The 19,877-nt window shown below is 46.2% G+C and overlaps 2 protein-coding genes across 2 annotated transcripts in view; one reads left to right on the top strand and one right to left on the bottom strand.

Moving 5' to 3' along the window:
- The window catches only part of LOC119383176 (dopamine receptor 1), a 250,098-nt gene that overhangs the window by 23,329 nt on the left and 206,892 nt on the right, over nucleotides 1-19,877 (top strand). The gene's annotated exons all lie outside the window — the stretch shown is intronic.
- LOC119381664 (uncharacterized) lies at nucleotides 14,684-16,104 on the bottom strand. Its single transcript, XM_037649437.1, has 2 exons — nucleotides 16,091-16,104; nucleotides 14,684-15,401 (listed from the first exon to the last, which is right to left on the bottom strand). The coding sequence occupies exons 1-2, from the start codon at nucleotides 16,102-16,104 to the stop codon at nucleotides 14,684-14,686; spliced, it is 732 nt and encodes a 243-aa protein (XP_037505365.1).

The raw sequence follows: 19,877 nt of genomic DNA, 5'->3' as shown, positions 1-19,877 counted from the left end.
AATATGCAGCTTTTCTGGACACCAGCGGCCTAGTTCGCGTGAACGACACCACGTGGCGTATCGACCTTAAAGAATTCAAAAGTCCCGCCATGACGTATGCAGTGACGCGGCACTAAATAAAATAGAATCAAAAGAAACAGTACACACGCCCCGAGACTCGCTTCACCTCGGTGCGCAGAAAAGAGAGCGCTGTTTGTCGGCGTTATCTCGACGGCGACGACTGGCAATGAATTGGCAGTTTTTCTAGACGTGCCATGCCAAATGTCTGGCCGTTATAGATGCGCCCACGATGCATGAAGAGAATCGTGTTTTTATTGTTTGTTTGTTTGTTGTTTAGATTCTTGCGCTGCCGTACCAGTGGGATATTGGAGCAGCATGCTGCTTTCCGAGTTTCTTTTTTCAGCTAGCGGGAACCATTATGTTTGGGTACGAACAGGATATTGTGGTTGCATAATAAACGAATTTCCTTTCGTGTACCACTTGGGTGATGCTCGTTTGCTCCTTGCGTTACCTCAAATTAGAACTGGATAAGTTTGAGAACGCTAGGAATGAGAGTAAAAAAAGGAAGTTAAAGATTGTTTTTATTTGTGTTCATTTAGTTCTTATTGAAATGTGGCTGCCACCGCAAGCTTGGCGCCGTCTAAGCGGGTGTGCAGAAATGATACAGTCGTTGAAAGATGATCTTGTACACCGGAAAATGTGAAATTGGTTAGTTTTTTTGTTGGGAATGAACGTATAGTAGAACATATACGACTGACGTGTTGTGTAATAATCTCTAGATCTGCCATCTATCGAGCTAAAAAAGGCACTTATCTATCCTAATTGCATTTCTTCTTTTCTTTCTTTTTTCCCTTTTTTTCTCACGGTCGACTGACTCATATGCTGGATGTCATTGTCTTGAATCCTGTTGGCGCAGATACACCAATAGGTTACTCTAATGGGCTGGAAGTTCTCCTGAAGATCTACTTTCATGTTCTGTAGGCGTAGTCTCGTTCAACTTTGCACTACAGCAAGCACAAAGTCGATCATGAATCACCTACTGGCCCAATCGTCCACTTTGATCAGCGCAAAGAAATTCAGAAGAGCGAATTTTGGCGTTTTTGCGCTGACAACAACGATTGTTAATGCATCATAATATAATAACTATTCCTACAATCTCTCAAAATCACTTCTTTATTCTGTATCACTCCTGATGTAGAATACAAAATGCATTTGACTTGCTCAACAACGGGTCACAAGACACATATCAGAGAAAAGCGAACCCGTTAATTCCCCCTCCTTTCGTTCACCCAGCATGTGGAAATTTCTTCAGTTGTGAGTGGAGCTCCTTCTGTTGCCACGAAGATGTGCAGGCATTCCAAAGGAAATCTTAAACCTTTCTTTCCAGGAGGTTCCCTTAAGAGAACGATGGTGTTTATGCGCACAGGAATTTTGATAAGTAGTTTTTCGCTCGTAGCTATGACTGAAAAATACCAGTCTTCAACCAGATAAAGCCTAGCGAAATCTGCTTTTTCCCTTAAAGGAGTCCTGACACAAAAATTTTCGCCCCGCGTTTTTTGCTGCAATGTGTTGCTGGGGGCCTATCAGTCAAAACACGGCACATCGTTTGCTGCAGCGCGTGGCAGATAATTAATTACAAGCTCCTCATTACCGACACAGCCTCAGTTTCGGTTTGACAGAGCTCCAAAAACGACAAGCCGCCGGGTGCAACTACCACCACCTAGCGAGTGAAACGCGCGGTCACGTGAGCACAACGAACAGTGACGCATTTCCGCGTGGTCTGTCGTCGTCAGGCTCATAGTCGTCTGATGGCGACGATTTTCTTGCGGCGGGGATGGAAGGAATTTTCGACGTGGCGAATCACTTCAGGTTTGACCCGCTGGCGAGGAGCGATTCGTCGGGAAGCGCTTCAAAACAGAAATGGCGGCTAGACGTCATCATAACTTGTACCGGCTGCAACAGTTACGTAGGGGAAGTAGGGGGGGTCACCTCGGGTCACCTCCGAGGGTGTAAATGCACCAGGTGCGGCCTCTAATGCTGGGTCGCGCTCGCGAACTTCGAAATTCACATAAAATACCGTCCAAGCTTTATTCGCTGTCGATATTTTGCAGATGGTACACGCACGTACACGGGAATCGATTCAGCGGGCTATCTCGGCCGCGAAATTTTGTGTCAGTACCCCTTTAATATCTACTGCTTTTCAAGCAGTAGTCTTCTTCCTCTGAAAGCCCAACGGAAAATGACCCATGTCGAATAGAATGATTACAGCTCCACTCGAGGGTCTTCAAAACCGGAGCTTTCTTAGATGCGAAGTATCTTAAGGCGGAGCTCAATCCGGTGGTGGTGGTGGTGTGCGGCGTGACCACCCTTACTGCGCATGCGCATACCCTCCCCACACACCTCCTCTCCACTCCCCTGTCCTCTACCTCTCCCCTTTCTCCACTCACCCTCTCCACTCACCCTCTCCCCTTCCCTCTCCCCTTCCCTCTCCCTTTCCACTCTTCCTCTGAAACGCGGGCTAGACATGCCGAAATTCTCTCCTGCGCAACGCCGCGATGAGCTCGAGCGCATGCGCGTCCCCTCCCTTCTCTCTCCTCTCCTACGCTGCCCCCTCTCGCCCGCCTGTCAACCGCGTTCCCCGCTCGCCCTGTGAGAATTAACGGCCAGGCTAGATGGAAGATACGACGCGCGTAGCGTCCCCTTCGCGTTCCACGACGCGAGGTCGTAGCATGCCCAACGAACGCCAACGGAACGCGATCGTGCAAGTGCTCCGGCTTCGCATCGGCTCATGGTCCCCTTTAGCGGGAGATGGTGTAATTTTTTTGTACTTCATGATGCAAAACATCAGCCGCGTATTGAATCCTGGAATCTTCTGGCTTGATAGGAATGTCAAAGCTGCGAAGACATTCCTGGTTGGGATTCTTTTTTGGCTCAAACGTGTAGGCCCACCTTGAAAGTCCCTTCCACTGTATCGGGTAGTTTTGTCTCTATTGTAGATAAGGAAATCATAGTAAAATAGATAGTAAGAAATATATAATTCAATATTAAATTTTACTGCAACATAAAGGTTGCAATAGAAATAGGCGCGAAAGCGACTAAGAAAAATTAATAATATTTCAGAAGACACGATAACTGGCATGTAGCCTCGACTTTAATAATAGGGATATCTGCACACAGGTGTGAAGTCTGGTTAATGCGCATCGATAACACAGTGTTATCATAGATGCACGCGTTTTAGAAAACATGCTTAAAACGTACTTGTGGGCTAGTTGGTTGGTCATATTCACGATAAACGGCAGCGCACACCGGGTTAAGACAGATACACAAAACACAAAAAAGGACGACACAAGCGCTGACGTCCTTTTTTTCGTGTTTTGTGTATCTGTCTTAACCCCGTGTGCGCTGCCGTTTATCGTGAATTAGAAAACATCCTCTAGACATGGTATTCCCTCTCAGCTTTGTCTGAGTGGAAATAGGTCAAAGAATTGAATTCCTGTCAATCTGATAACATGTTATTTTTTTTCTTAGATTAGGCCTAAATCTGCCCTAAATGGTGGCTCTGCGCTGTACAGCGCACACGTGTGCTGTACAGCACAGAGCCACCATTTAGGGCAGATTTTAGTGATGCGGAAATTACCTCCTTGATAGTCAGAAAGTTCAAATATGTATACACAATAACCTTCTCACTATTTACTTAGGACAAATATTGGGATCGTGGAACATGAGGTGAGCATGAGTGATGTCACGCCTTTTTAGAGTAAATACTTACTCTATCACTATATATATTCGCGATGTGCTTTCTTAAAGGGACTGACAACCGACCGAAATGTGTCACAAGACCCTGGCTGTGAATTGCAGGTGACATAAACGAGCTTCTTTTTCACCATATGATTAGGATTTGTATTGTTGATTGCGCTTTGAAGTCACAAGGGCATGTCGCGTGCCTGACCGGGCAAGCTTCCTAGTGCACGAATGAGATGTGCAGAATGCTGTACGCACTCCGGTGCTATTTACTAAAAAATGCGTTTAAAATAATCCGCGCTGTTATTAGGCATTCTCGATTTATTCTGTGCTTATAAAAGAGTAAAAGGAGTTGACGTTGAGAGGTGGCGTTGCCTTCGCGACTACTAGTGAACGCATGCCGAGCAACGGTGTATGCGCGCGGCGCTTTCTACGTTGAATGAACTTCCAGGTAGCACACATCAAAAACCGGAAAAAAATGCATTCCATAACGTTTGGGCTGTGGCATGGGCTTCGCAAGACACTGAACTACGTAGGCGGTGTCACGGCTGAACGTTAGTAAAGGCATCTTTTCTTTTTTTAGTGAGTGCTACCCGCAAGGCATTCCACACACACACACACACACACACACACACACACACACACACACACACACACACACACACACACACACACACACACACACACACACACACACACACACACACACATATATATATATATATATATATATATATATATATATATATATATATATATATATATATATATATATATAGAATATATATCGAGAAAAGATGTTTCTGGGTCCAGGTAAATGAACGCAGTAAAACAGACCACGCGTACGAAGCGATTTATTGACGTTTCGGCCGCGGGTCCGGCCTTCATCAGAAACGGCGTATGCGCGCGTTGGTAATTTCTGATGAGTCTTCTGATGAAGGCCGGACCCGCGGCCGAAACGTCAATAAATCGCTTCGTACGCGTGTCTGTTTTACTGCGTATATATATATATATATTATATATATATATATAATATATATATATATATATATATATATATATATATATATATATATATATATATATATATAGATATAATATATATATATAATATATATATATATATATATATATATATATAGTGCATTACCGACACGGGTAGTCAAACCTGAGGCGAACAAGCAAGGCGAGCTTGATCTGTTCATTAGTTGATGAACCGTAATTAGGCTTGGCTCGGGAACACAGTGCGGAGGGCAATCTAGTAAGCGTCGAATACTGGCTCATTGAATCGGTAAGCAGAACTGTAAAGCGAAAAGCGCGCTTGTTAGTTTTGAAGTCTTCTTCCTCGCTGTTTTCATTCACTCTGTTGTACATTGCTGCTAACATGGGTACCTGTTAAGGGAAAGTCATCAGTAAAGACAACATGCATGTGTCCATGCCTGGACTTCCCTCTTAGTTACTCCCTCTTATTACTCTTTCAAACGGCGTGAAATGGCGTTGCGGCAACAAAGGCAGTGTGTAATCGGCTAATTCCCTATGAAATTACCTATGCTTTTCAGGAAAGCAGCGTACACTAAAGAACGTGTTGAAAGGGTGTCGTTTCGCCTCACAAAAACAGTCCTGATATCGTGCATGCCTCTCGACTGCTTATCGCCGCGCGCCCGCCACTTCCAGGTCACGAATGGCATGCACGTGAGACAGCATTCTTCATAGCAAAGTGCGGAGTGCCGAGAATTCAAGAAAGGAAACGCAAGCAGCAGCAAAGCAGCCGGTTGAAGATCTCTCCGTCGTTGCTATGGCAACGGCGCGCGCGGCCGCGCTCGCTTGCGAGTCTGCTTGCCTACCGTTTCGCCGTCTGTTCCGTGCACACCGGTCTCCGCCGCCAGTCAGTGAGGGGGGGGGGAGGGCTTGGGTAAAGGGAGGGGGCACTTGCTGAAGGCCTTGGCAGTTTGAGAGAAACACCATTCTCATTATTCTTGTCGGTAAAACACCGCCTCCGTCAAACTTTTGGGAGGGGAGGCGGGCCCTTGGGGCATACCCCCTAGCTACGGGCCTGGCCTCTGGACTCCTAGGTGGTCCCGGTCGGTCTACGAAACTTCTTCGAAGTACCACGGTCCGTACCGTGTTGTCTAGCAAGCCTCGTACTCATATACGCCGTCAAGTCGCTTGAGACTTATTGTAATCAATGTCCGGGCATGAGATTGTGCATATGGACCTGCTAAAGCCTCACTGTCACTGTGCAGCTGTCCGTGATTAGCCAGGGACGCCTCTTTTTCGGAAGGGGAAGTAAATGTAATGCAAAAGAGCAGCACTACTTGCAGAAGCAGAGAACGCTGCTCCCGCAGAAAAAAGGCGACGATTAAACAATACAAGCTTTGCGTTGGTTCTAGTATTACTGGTTGCGTTTCTGCGTCGTCTCTAATAGTAGAGTACTTCTTTAAAACGCTTCATATATTACAAATGGCTGCCCTCATGCTTGCCTTGGTTTCGTTTTGTATTGCCTTCTTATGGTTGAGGTTAACTAAAATCTGGGTTCCTTTTCTTCGTTATTAAGTAATAGGTTGCGTGGTAATAAGAAATGAAACATTAGAGTTTACTTGCTCGATTTCCGAAAGCGAAACCGAAACCTGCAGCAAATATCTTGGTTGCAATGCTCCAGCGAAAAAACAAGCAACTAAATCTTCAGCAGCATTGTACTAGTAATAATAATTGCTGGAGTTCTACGTGCCCAAACCATAATATGTTTACGAGGCATGCCGTAGAGGAGGGCTGAGGAAATTTCGACCACTTCAAGTTCGTAACGTGCATCTAAAACCAAGTACACGAGCCTCTAGCATTTTCGCCTTGTTCAAAAATGCTGGAGCCACCGTCAAACCTGTGCCCTTTGGGTCAGCAGCCGAACACCGTAACCGTTGTACCACCGCGGCAAACATAAGCAATTCTGAGAGAGACAAAAAAAAAGAAGAAAAAAACCGCATTGGGATTCGAACCAAGGCCCCAGCGATTGCGCGCAAACAGCCAGGACGGATGATCAACCCATTCAGCCACAGCGCGCGGCGGCTAGCCTGTGATACGATAGCTATCATAAAGATACTACGGTCAAACTCTCCTTGCAACGCTCCTTGCAAGTGTCCCCACCTGCCAAAGAGCAGGAACGGAATGTAAAAGTGAAAACAACTGCTTTCTGTTTGCAAAAATGCGCTGTAGACCATAATTCGATGTTTCACAGCGCAAGGAACGGGGACGACATTGGAAAACACACACAGAGCTGAAACTTACAACTGACTATATTTTCAAACTTACAGCAATTTATATGCGCTCTTCACCAGGAAAGAAAAAAGAATAGAGCAAATGAAGCATACAAAAAAATTCCAGAAAAATTGTAGAAGCCCAAACAATTTTGAAACGTGATAAAAAATGCACGAGTGCAGCTTCGCTTGCTCTTTCGAGCAACGAAAGTGAATTTCTCGTGATCGTAAAATATATGTGATATCGATGATGGGTTGTTGTTTCCTGCGACTACAATTTTGTACACCGGCCTGCAATTGTCGCGTGACCAAGATCACGTAACATCGCACATCTACTTTGTGACTACAATCACGTAACAGCTAGCCACGTGACTAAAATTCACGTAAAATCAAGTAATTAGTCTCGCCACTAAAATCCCGTAACGTCACGTAACTATTGACGTGACGTGTTGGCGCCAAAAACTTCGGAACAACAGGGTGGCGTGGGGCAACCTCAGCGTCTGCACTGGACTCTATAAAGATGTACTTTCCTCTCTCACGTCACTAAAATTCCATCACGTAACTACTAGTGACGCGACATTTCATCCCTTCAGAACCACGCAACAAGTGCGTAGTCTGGGGAACCGACCGAAACCTGAGAAGAATAGGTTATCCAAGCCTAGCCATGTCCAGTAATACTATACTAGCAAACACTTTGCACCTCTAGCAATAGCTTTGTATTAGCAAAACCTTAGAAGAAGCTAGGTCGAACGCTAGCTCCGCTTTCGGTTCCAGCCTTGCGCAACCAGTACATGCTGCGCACATTTTCATTTACAGATGTTTAAAATGGCATCTTATTGCGGTACGTTGAGGTGGGCTGCGAGTGCGTGCGAAAAGCTGCTGAATCACATGATTTTCGTATTGTAACTGGGAGCACCAGTCCCTGGACTTCCCGAAAGCTTTCATCTACACACGTCATACAGGAGCGTCGGCAAGGTTTTGTCTTGGGGGGTGCAAAGCAGTGTTGCATGGCGGCTGGGAGAGGGGGAGAGTACTGGTGTAGCTTGGGTGGGGGAAAGTGCTGGTTTGACTTGAGGGGGGCAAGCGCCCCTTTTGCACCCCCCTGCGACGCCCATGACGTCATATCACACGGACCTATCCGATGCAGCGCACAATGCTTGCGATGTAAAAAGAGAAGGCATGCTGGGTTTTTTCTGTTCACGGTAGGGCGATAGATATGACAGAGATGAATAAAAAATACGGCAGATCCCACGCACTGTGGGAATCGATGTGATGCGAAGCAGGCAGCAAAGAGCTGCATACATCGCCTTGTTTGTCTTTGAGCCAAATGAAATCATTCATGCCATGGAATCTAGTCCACCATATATCACATGTTTGCCATGCACGCATGCATGCACAATCTAGTGTACACCATGCCAATGAAACGCATATTCTGGTATATAAATGCATGACCTGTCGTTTATGTTCATCACGCACTCGTGTCATGCCTATTTTGGTATATATCACGTTAAGAAAACGGCCGGAAGCGCAACATGACAGTGGCAATGTAAATCATACCGTACATGACATGCATAACATGATTTGCATGTTAAGACCTCTCATTTATGTTCGTCATACAGTCACATCGCGCAATACCAATTTTGGTGTGTATCAAAGGAGCGAAATGGCCGCGAGTTCACCATGAGTAGAGTATGTAAATCATGCCATACATGACGTGAATATTATGGTTTTTCATGTTACCAACCTGTCACTAATGTTCATCATACAGTCTCATCGCGCTATATCAGTTTTGGTGTATATCAAGCTATCGAAACGTCCGCGAATGCACCATGAGCGTGGCATGTAAGTCATGACATACATGGCATGCATGTCATAGTTTTCATGTTACCACCTGTTATTCACGTTTTTCATACAGTCACATCGCGCAATACCAATTTGGTGCATATCAATCTAGCGAAACGGCCACGACTGCGCCATGAGCATGGCATGTAAATCATCTCGTACATTTCATGCATGTCATGATTGTCATGTTACCACCTTTCACTTACGCTCGTCATGCAGCCGCGTTGCGCAATACCAATTTTGGTGTATGTCAAGCAAGCGAAACGGCACGAGTGCATCATGAGCATGACATGTAAATCATGTCGTGCATGTCATGCATGTCATGATTTTCATGTTACCACGTCTCATTTACCTTCGTCATACAGTCGCTTCGCGCAATACCAATTTTGGTGTACATCAAGCTAGCGAAGCGGCCGCGAATGCATCATGAGCGTGGCAATTAAATCATGACATACATGACATGCATGTCATGGTTTTCATCTTACCAACTGGCATTCATGTTCTTCATACAGTCACATCGCGCAATACCAATTTTGGTGTATATCAATCTACTGAAACTGCCGCTAGCGCATCATGAGCGTGGCATGTAAATCAGGTCGTACATGACTTGCATGTCATGATTTTCATGCTACCACCTCGCACTTACGTTCGTCATACTGTCGTGTCGCGTAACACCAATTTTGGTGTATATCACGCAAGCGAAACGGACGCGAATGCACCATGAGCGTGGCATGTAAATCATAACATACATGTCATGGATGTCATGGTTTTCACGCTACCACCTGTTATTCATGTTGTTCATAAAGTCACATCGCACAGTACCAATTTTGGTGTATATCAATCTAGCGAAACGGCCGCGAGTGCGCCATGAGCGTGGCATGTAAATCATGTCATACATGACATGCATATCATGATTTTCATGTTACCACGAGTCAGTTATGTTCGTCATACAGAAATGTCTCGTCATACCAGTTTTCGTATGTATCCCTTCATTTAAACGGCCGCGAGTGCCCCGAGACCATGTCATGTAAATCAAGCTGCACATGACATGCGCGTCATGATTTGCATGTTAGGACCTGTCATTATGTTCGTCATGAACTCTTGTCACGCCGTACTAATTTGGTATATCTGAAATTAACGGACGGCCGCAAGAGCCCAAAGGCCGTTGAATGTAAATCATGCTGTTCATGACATGCGTGTCATGATTTTCATGATATGACCTGTCATTTATGTTCGCGATAAGGCCATGTTATGATACACCAATTTTGGTACACATCCGATTAACGGAAGGGCAGGGAGCCCAAAGGCCGTGGAATGTAAATCATGCTGTTCATGACATGCGTGTCATGATTTTCATGATATGACCTGTCATTTATGTTCGTAATAAGGCCATGTTATGACACACCAATTTTGGTATACATCCGATTAACGAAACGGCCAGGAGAGCACAAAGTCGTAGGCGGCTAGATAGATAGAGATAGATAGATAGATAGATAGATAGATAGATAGATAGATAGATAGATAGATAGATAGATAGATAGATAGATAGATAGATAGATAGATAGATAGATAGATAGATAGATAGATAGATAGATAGATAGATAGATAGATAGATAGATAGATAGATAGATAGATACGCTCAAAGTCGCAGAAGTTCGCTAAGGAATGCTTCGCATTTAAAATCCCAGTTTCACCGCAAGGACGATGCAGTGAGTGCGATAGCAACAAATGAAGTAAAGCTGGCAGCTAATTCTTCTAGATCCCGTCTCGCGTAACTCTACAAAATGGTGCTGTAAGAGAACACAGCCACTCCAGGTAGGAAAGGGGATTTCGCGCAGTCTCTTCGAGTCGAGAGCGCAGCATATAGAAGGGTATATGAGCCGTCCGCTGATGCTTGTCGAGATAGCGATTTTGATTTCATTTAAGTTAGGGCGAAATCATTGCACTGCTGTTTGAAAAAGAACAAATAATTTTTCATATTCCTTGATTGGCTTAATTATCTGTTGGTTTCATTAGCAGCGTCTAACAGAAAAAAAAGAACCCTTCGAAAAATTCCTCTTCGTTCGTTAAGATTACGACAGACACTTGCGTTAGCCCTAAAGTAAAAAGCAACTGCAAAAACGTCTAACTTTGTCATTTAATTACTATGCCTCGCTTGTCTAAGCTTAGTTCGCTTCCTTTACGTTGCTGAATTGTAGGTACCTGAGAAGATCGTAACGACATCATGAGAAGGGAGAAACAAGTTTCCACCACAATACGCGTACAAAAGTTCGAAAGAGCTTTGTTCACCGTAACTTGATCGGGCGTTCTGTTCCTTAGGACGTTTATAAAAGAATAAAGTGAGAATTACAAATGTAGGTCTGAACGATGTGATACGCGTGGAGTGTTTAAACATACACTAAAGAAGTCATATAATAAAGAGAAAAAGAAACGGCAGCTCTAGATTACAGTCAAGAACCGAAACCGAAACGAAAGCTCTTTTTTTGTTTCGGCGGCGACATCCTGTGCGAAGCTGTGGAACTAAGTCACGGGCTCAAAAAAAAAAAAATGCTGATCCGTCGCCAGGAATCGAACCGATGACGGCGCGGTTATGCCGGGCTCTGAACTTGAGCGATTAGCTCGCTCGGCCACGGTGGGCGCCTTGTCGCCTGTGGTAAGCAAGGGTTTATCAATTTACCACAAACATTTGAACGACCGCGCTTCAAAAAACGCGTTAGGGAACAATCTTATGCCAATTGCGGCAAGTTGAGATTGGCTTCAAACGAAAGCTGAGTGTCAGGACTACATGTGATTTCCTGACCATTAACATAACTTGCTTAGTTTTACGACAGTGACCGTTTTTGTCTCGAAAAACAGGCCACATTTTTCGCCGTTTCCATAGACTCCCATTGTACAATCTTTAACTGCTCTGGGAACAAAATTGAAGCTTACTGCAACGTGATCGCTGCAGTCCTCCCGTGCGTTTAGGTTCCCAGAAGCGCTCTGTAGTCTGCGTTTTTCAACATTCACCCTCTACACTTAATTATTCGGGAAAAACTCGCCAGTTCCATTGAAAACGCGCTAGCTTCGCGCCGGGGCCGCCAGGGGCGCTGGCTGTGATGTGTCCACAAAAGCTGGATATGTGCATCGTTTGGTGCACAAAGTTAAGAGGTTTTGCCGGAATAATATGCAGGCACCAACATCTCTCCGAAGTGCAGGTTCTGCGCCAATTCATCCGCACTCTGGGAGTGGTTAGAACCTCGACCCCCGCCCCCTCCCCTTTATCTCTCATCATATCAGTAAGCAGTAGGAAAGTGTGCTGTCCGGGGCGTGCGGCTGATTGACTAAGCTCTCTCACGCTCGGCATAGCAGCCGGCGCCAGGACCACTGGTCAACTACGGGCCTAGAAAGACGCCCCGTTTTTTTGTTTTTTTTTTTTTTTTTTTGCGGGGGGGGGGGGGTAAAATTAGTCTTTCATCTCCGCGATAATCGCCCAGAAGACTCGGCGGCGGAATTGAATACTTTTGCTTTCATAATTGTACTCACTTTTAATTCCACGTAGATCGTATATAAATTTGAACCTTTGTCAAATGTTTCTGTACTACTGCGTGATTATCGAGGACCTTCAGTGGTCCATTAAGACGTTTCCTCCGGCCTTCTAGCTACCCTTCACGAAGGAACTAACCAGTAGCGCCATCGGAGAACGTTATCCAGTTATAGCGCACTGTAATATGTATCACATATCTGATTCGTTTATTTCTGCCCAACTATTAAATGTAACGCAGACGAATGTCAGACTCCGATAACCGATTTCCACGAATACTCGGAACGAACCGGTATCATATACTGTCAGTGACACCGCTATGGCTCTAAGAACACAGCCCGAATATGTTAAAGGTAATCTGAAGAACGTTACGGAGGTGAAAAAAGAATTGTATCGGAAAGGACACGAGACAATGTCGCGCCACTTTTTCACTCTAAGGTTCACGAGAACGCTACTTGTGTACTAATGACGACCTTACGGGGACCCTCGCTGAGGCTCGACACGAAATGTAATCCGCCCAACCTTGTTCTCACTATCTCTCTTTTCGTTCGAAAAGCCAAGAAACGAAACAAAAAACGAAAGCAAGAAAAAAAAGAAGCAGTCGACGATCCTCTTCAAGGACTCATCGGTCCAGTCGAGCAAACGGTAGCACACAGCCCCACACGCGATAGGCAAGAAAACAGCAAGAAATGCGCACGCACGAAGTAAGGAAAATGAAAGCGCCAGGAAGAGAAATTAAAGCGAGAAGAGCCCGCGAAAAGAAGTAGCCGAGACCGTATGGACACGTGAGCTCTGTCACGCAGGGCACCTCCGCGACTTTGGTTGTCCACTCAGAGGCCACACGCGACGGTAGAGTCTTTTACGATACTGAAGGGCCGGCAGCACCCGAAACAGGTCTACGGAAAGGGGGTTGTGCTTCTTGAGTAGTCAGCACCTTTACCGCCCGAAGCGATGCCGCCGGCTGAACTAGCGATGCTGCAGTCAGTGGAGTTGTGCACTCACAGGCACACAAACACTAGTTCTCTCTCTCCCTCTCTCGCACGCGCGTTGCATGCGCCCGCCACGGTGATCTAGGGGTTACGGTGCTTAAAGATAAAGAGCTTGAACAAGATATCAGCAAACTTTGCCGTCTGAAAACAGCCTTTCCCATATCTCTTGTATATGGGTCATTTCTGAAGGGGACTTGGTGTGAAGATCCGAAAAACATATCGCTACCGATCTACAGGATGGCTAAAATCTGGACGCCGATTCTGAAATATGGAGTTTTTGTTCCATGGTTATGTTTTAAGACATGGTGACCGCATGGTGCGCCTCATGCAAACAAATGCTTGAGACCAGTCATGTCTGTGTAGCCCGTGAAGTTACTTATTTAGAAAATTAAAAAAAAAAGATAAATGGGACGAAGGTAGCATCGTGCGAACCGGGCCGCTAACGATAGGTCCGCGGGCCTCGTGTGTGAGACTCCTGCTGTAGGGTGTAGAACAAGAGCAGTATATATGGCTGATATCGAGAGGCAAAGAGAGAAAGAAAGCGAGAGCAAGGCGCCCATGAAAAGGAGGCGAGCAGCCGCCACTACTGCGACGTATGCCGTTCTGACCGGGGCCTCCACCGGCGTGCCCTACTCGTCGATGGTCGATCTACGAACGTGCCCTGATTCAAATTGCCTGCGTTTCGGCTCAGGTCACGTCGCCAGAGAGAGGAGCCCGCAAAAAACAGCGACTTCTTGAGCCGCCGGCGGTGACGGAGTCCGCGCCTATACGCTGTCTCTGCTGCTCGCACAGTATGCTTCGTTGGCTCGAGGCTGGCTGCATGGCTTCTTCTCCCACTCTACGCGTCGACTTTTGCCAGTCTGTGCAACGGTTGTGCTGTCGTGCTCGCTTGTCGCTGCGGGTGGCATTCTCTCACCAGCCCGACAGCGGAACACCTCAAGCAACCGTGTCACCGCACTTGTCCTGCGTGGTCTTTCTTTCTTTCTTTCTTTCTTTCTTTCTTTCTTTCTTTCTTTCTTTCTTTCTTTCTTTCTTTCTTTCTTTCTTTCTTTCTTTCTTTCTTTCTTTCTTTCTTTCTTTGCATGAGCAGACAGGCGACGACCGCCTCGGGAGTGCAACTGAGAGCTTCTCGCCACGATAACAGTGGCGGCATCAGATTCGGGTCTTATTAAAACTTGTTGTTGGGCTAGTTGGTAAGTCGTCATATTGTAAGAAAGAAACTTAGCGCAATTTATAATTTCCACAAAGCACTCACAGAATCACACACGCACACACTTGAGTGTGCGTGTGTGATTTGTGTTCCACAAAGCACTCACAGAATCACAGAATCACAGAAGCACTCACGAAAGAAAACAACCACGCCTTTTGGAGGAGCCTCCTCTTGGAGGGGTTTTCTTTTGTAGGAGTCTCCTCTTGGAGGTGACTCCTTTTGGAGGAGTCTCCTTTCGGAGGAATCTCCTTTTGGAGGAGTCTCCTCTTGGAGGTGTCTGTTTTGGAAAAGTCTCCTCTTGGAGGTGTCTCCTTTTGGAGTAGTCCTCTCTTGGAGGTGTCTCCTTTTGGAGGAGTCTCCCCTTGGAGATGTCTCCTTTTGGAGGTGTCTCCTTTTGGAGGAGTCTCCTCGTGGAGGCGTCTCCTTTCGGAGCAGTCAACTCTTGAAGGTGTCTCCTTTCGGAGGAGTCTCCTCTTGGAGGTGGTTCCTTTCGGAGGAGTCTCCTCTTGGAGGTGTCTCTTTTTGGAGGAGTCTCCCCTTGGAGATGTCTCCTTTTGGAGGTGTCTCCTTTTGGAGGAGTCTCCTCGTGGAGGCGTCTCCTTTCGGAGCAGTCAACTCTTGAAGGTGTCTCCTTTCGGAGGAGTCTCCTCTTGGAGGTGGTTCCTTTTGGAGGAGTCTCCTCTTGGAGGTGTCTCCTCTTGGAGGAGTCTCCTTTTGGAGGAGTCTCATTTTGGAGATCTGTAATAGCATCTTCGACAAATTGCACATGTGCCCACCGGGGCGCCCCGATGCGCTGTGTTATCCAATCATGGTAGCGCCAGGGCACCCGGTGCGATTTGTCGAAGATGCTGGAAGTGATGCGTAAGCGTAGAGCTCTATTGTAAGTTGCGACGGCTTCCCCTGGAACGCTGCTTTCGAGTAGCACCGGCTGGCGTCTTCTCATTTTTAGAGTTCGTCAGCATTCTGAGCAGCCCCTTGGATGGAACATCCCACGGCCATCGAAACGCACGCTTGGCATCAAATTTTCGCAAAGTCGGAATTTTCCTTATGTGTAAGATTTTCCATGTCACAGCCACGTCGTAATCGAGGCTTCGAGCACATCTTAAAGTGTTTATATAGAACAAAAACTGAATGATTAAGTATAGCATACTGCGTAATGTACTACGCGGCTGTCTCTGCAAACTTTCCTTCTGGAGAATGCCCAGATCCGTGTTTAAAAAAATAGTTGATCGTTCAGAGTCCTATGTACTCTGCCGTGGGGTGGTCACTAAGCTGTCCCGAACCTGAAGACCTGTATTTAGAATAAAAGCGGGACAATTAAGGCGCCAAGTATAGAGAGGTACGCCGTCCCGTTTCTAGGAACAGAACAAACGGAGATAACCAACTGCTGGAAACCTACATACATTTGAAAACTTGCGCGAGGCTTTACTTTAACCACCGACCTACGCGATTGTGAGACAGACTTGCTCAAGACGACTCGAAGGCGAAAGCCGCGTTCTTTTTCTTCGGAGTCGATTGTACTAATATCCCCGCCCACCCTCCTTTCAGCATCCAGCCTGGTTTCTTGCTTAGTGCGGGGTCGGAGGCATTGGAAGCTTTCTGCACTTCACGTGGTTTTGCAGTACCTCCGGGATCGGCCCAACTTTCACCAAGCGATGATGCTATGTGATGACATCATCATGTTACGTCACGTCACGTGACGTCATAGGGGCACCATCACGATGGCGTCACAGAATTTTGGGGCATGTTACATCACGGCCACGTCATATGGTAGCATCATCACGTGATAATTTTTGCATCACTTGTGTTGGCGTCAACGAGGCCGACGGTCACTCTTCGCGTTTGTTGAGGCCTCTAAAGCTTGTTCTTTCTGCCACGCGCAACAGTATGCGTTGCGCAGCCCTTGCGAGGCTATCTTGGAACGTAGCACACAGCAAGGTAGAGCCACGTGAGGAACGTAAACGGCGTATTTTATTTAGTGCGTTAATCTCGCTAAAGGCTACAGTTTGCTTGGTCTCTCGAACAGGTTATGCCTTTCTGTTGCGGCTGCTGCTGCTTTTACAGTTAGTGCCAGCCGACCCCGATAACTCATGCCTCCACCAAAGCGTGTCGCAACAGGACGTGTATGCTTGGCCTTCGCGGACGAGTCATTAATTCGGTACGGACGTTTTCTTTGCCCCCGTATTTTCTAGAGTGTGAGGGATCACGCTTCCTTGCCTCTTATGTTGTTGAAGCTCGCTAAGTGCCCTTTCGGGTTTTTTTTTCCTTTCTCTGATATAGTCGCGTGAAGTTTCTGTCGATGCTAAAGAGCTTTTCTTTGCTCCTACCCAATGTTCTAATTGCTGTCTTCGCGAACAATAAGGTTTCTCGCGCTTCACTTAACGTGCCTGTACAAGTATACAGTGAAAGCACAAAAAATACAAGATCTTCTTTCGAGGGCTATGACCGTGTGTGCCTCGTTGGGGCAATCAGTCTAATTGTACTTTCATAACACTCTTTCAACTGATGACGCCGATGAGAGTTTGTTTTTATCTCCGTGTTTTTTTTTTTTTTTTTTTTTTTTTGCTTTAGATCGGTACGTAAAGGGAGGCTGCTGGGTGCGCCTACTCGCCCGCTGTTAAGCGTAAAGAAGGGAGGAACACTTGGGAAAGAACAAAACCATGAATCCGTAAAAGATAGGAAAAAGCTGCTAGGAGTTCACTAGTCGTGACACAAGCTGCACTTGCGCAATCGAGATTCGGAAGCTGAAATTCACTGCGCGTGGTTGTATAGAACCCACCCTTGATAGCAGCAGCGTCTTTCTAACCAGCTCGAAGAGTTTGGAAGTATTACGAAAGTATAGTTTGATAATTTTAAACAACCAAAAACGATGTGTCTAAACCGAAACCAAAACGGGCAGCTGCTTCATACAACATCTGCAACGACGTCACACTATACTGCGCCGTAGGGTATACACACACATAAGTTCGTTTTTACCGGAGGACCACTTGACGTGCCGAGCAGCACAAAGCCGCTTCTCCCGTAGAGCGCTGTTGGAGGGTAACGAGTGACAACAGACGTCTTTGGTCTTGATTGCTCTGTTCTTGAAACCTTCAGCGCAACACCAGCTTTCCCCCATCGCTTTTGGCATAAAGAGCAGCTTATAAAACCGAGCAATTTGCTGCAGTGTCTATGGATGGATGGATGGATGGATGCCGGTGTGGGCGCCACCAGGCTCGAAAAAAGAATACTTTTTTGTTTCTTTTGGTTGGCATAATGCCTTGCCTACTTCGATTAATTCGATCTTGCCGTAGAAAAAAAAAACGCCGGGCCTGCGCTGAAACCGCAGCACAGTCACAGCGAAAGCTGGAAGAGTGGCGTGTCTAGAGCCCGTTGTAAGCTCTCTTGGGGCTACTAATACAAGTACACTAGCAAGGTACCCACTACGCCATAAATCACAATTTTTGTGAAGTTGGGAAGCACCTACTAAGCCATTATTCGTCATTCTGCGGGTCTGTAAGGCATTATGTGCCCTTTGTTGACGCGACGACTGATGACGATGAAGAATTATGGCTCATCCCTTTTTAATGGGTTGGAAGAATCAAACGGCCCGCCAGTTATGTAATTTGCATTGGTGACGCCCGATCGCTATTTCCCTCTCCCGCCATGCTGTATAACATACGTTGACGTAGGAGAGAGAGGGTGGGCGAAGACCTTTACTGAGACCCCGAGGAAATGGATCATGCGCTTATGGGCTTCCTAGGCAACCAATACAAGTGCACTTGCGAGGAACCCACTACGCTATAAATCATTGTAATTTTTTAGAAGTAGGAAAGCAGACACTATGCCATTTTTCGTCATTCTACGGAGAGCCGTGGTACCTGCTAAGCGCATGTAAGTCATTATGCGCACTTTGTTGATGCTGTACCTGATGACGATGAAGAATTATGGCGGTGCTCTTTGTAATGGGTTGGAAGCATTAAACCACCTACTCGTTGCGCAATTTGCATTGTGTGACGCCTGGTTACAAAATTCGTGTTGTGCGACGCTTGGTGCTTATTTTACTCTTCTACCACGCTATATTGCATATGTTAATGTGGTTCTTTCCCGACATGAAGCCTGTATAGGACCCTTTTGCAAAGCAGTTTCAAGCACCGGCATGGCTCAGAATGCTACTGTAAGTGATGTCTGTTATTGATGTACATGTGACGTTAATAAACCAGCAATAAAGAAAAGTCGGCATGGCTCAGAGGTTGAATACTGGGCTCCCACGCAGAGGGCCCAGGTTCGAACCTCGTTCCATCCTGGAGTTTTCTCTTCGTTTTTTTTTTATTATTTCGAGCGATAGTGGTTACGGACACCGGCGGCGGCGGCGGCGGACAACTACGGCGCCAAAAACGGCCGCTGAAATGATCTCATAACAGCTTTCGCTGTAAAACATAAATTCACGGCCTTACATTCTGCACCTTACGGCCGAATGATCTCATTTTTCCCGCTATCTATTTGTGTCCTTTCTCTCTACTTTTCTGCCACCAATACTCTAACCGTCTCTTTCTTATTTCTACAGCTGACGTGTTCAGCTTTCCATTGTTGTCCCTAAAACCCAAAGCTTCATGTAAGCTCGTGCCCAAACACACGCCTGGGTGAATGTCTCCACAATCAATCGGAACATGCTGCGTCGTTTCCTTAGCTTCCCCACCGTCGTCTTTGTATAAAGAGCCCGCTTCGTCCTTCGTCGCTTGTTTTGCTTGAGGAGACGGGGCAGATACCTAGGTAGAGTAGGAAACAAACGTCGCGAATAAAGGGTGGCCTGCATTCATAGGTTTGATTCCAGAATTGGCTACCAATCTTTAAATTCGTTTTCAGAAAAAAAAAAAACTAAATTATAGCAGCCGTATCATTTGGCACGTATCGCCGGAGTTCAGGAAAGAACGTACGTTAACAATTTTACTGAGATCAGTGGGCATCGAAAGATCGCCGGAGTTCCCCTGACATATCGCAATCTGTAGTAAGCTTCTTCGTGATCGATGACGCCATAAATTCGTGTTTGCATCACGGTGAGAGGCATAGCGTTATCCGGATTCGCTCATTTTGAGAAGCACAGTGCATGGATGCGGTGAATAGCACAATAACATCGCTTGTGTTAAGTCGCGTGAATGCTATACAGTCAGATTTTGCCACTTTTTAAATTATTTTTAAACTATAGACTCTCGAAGACAGCGGCTCAGTTTCTAGCTGAAAGAAATACTGGTTACATGCACTCGCGCTGACAAGCTCTCGCGAAAGTGTGGAAGCCATGGCGCGTCCATGGCGTTCATTTCATGCAGTCTAACAACGTGGCAGCG

The sequence above is a fragment of the Rhipicephalus sanguineus genome, chromosome 2 (assembly GCF_013339695.2).
Source record: "Rhipicephalus sanguineus isolate Rsan-2018 chromosome 2, BIME_Rsan_1.4, whole genome shotgun sequence".
Lineage (NCBI taxonomy): Eukaryota > Metazoa > Arthropoda > Arachnida > Ixodida > Ixodidae > Rhipicephalus > Rhipicephalus sanguineus.
The sequence above is the reverse complement of the archived record's forward strand: the minus strand, read 5'-3'. Positions and strand labels throughout refer to the sequence as shown.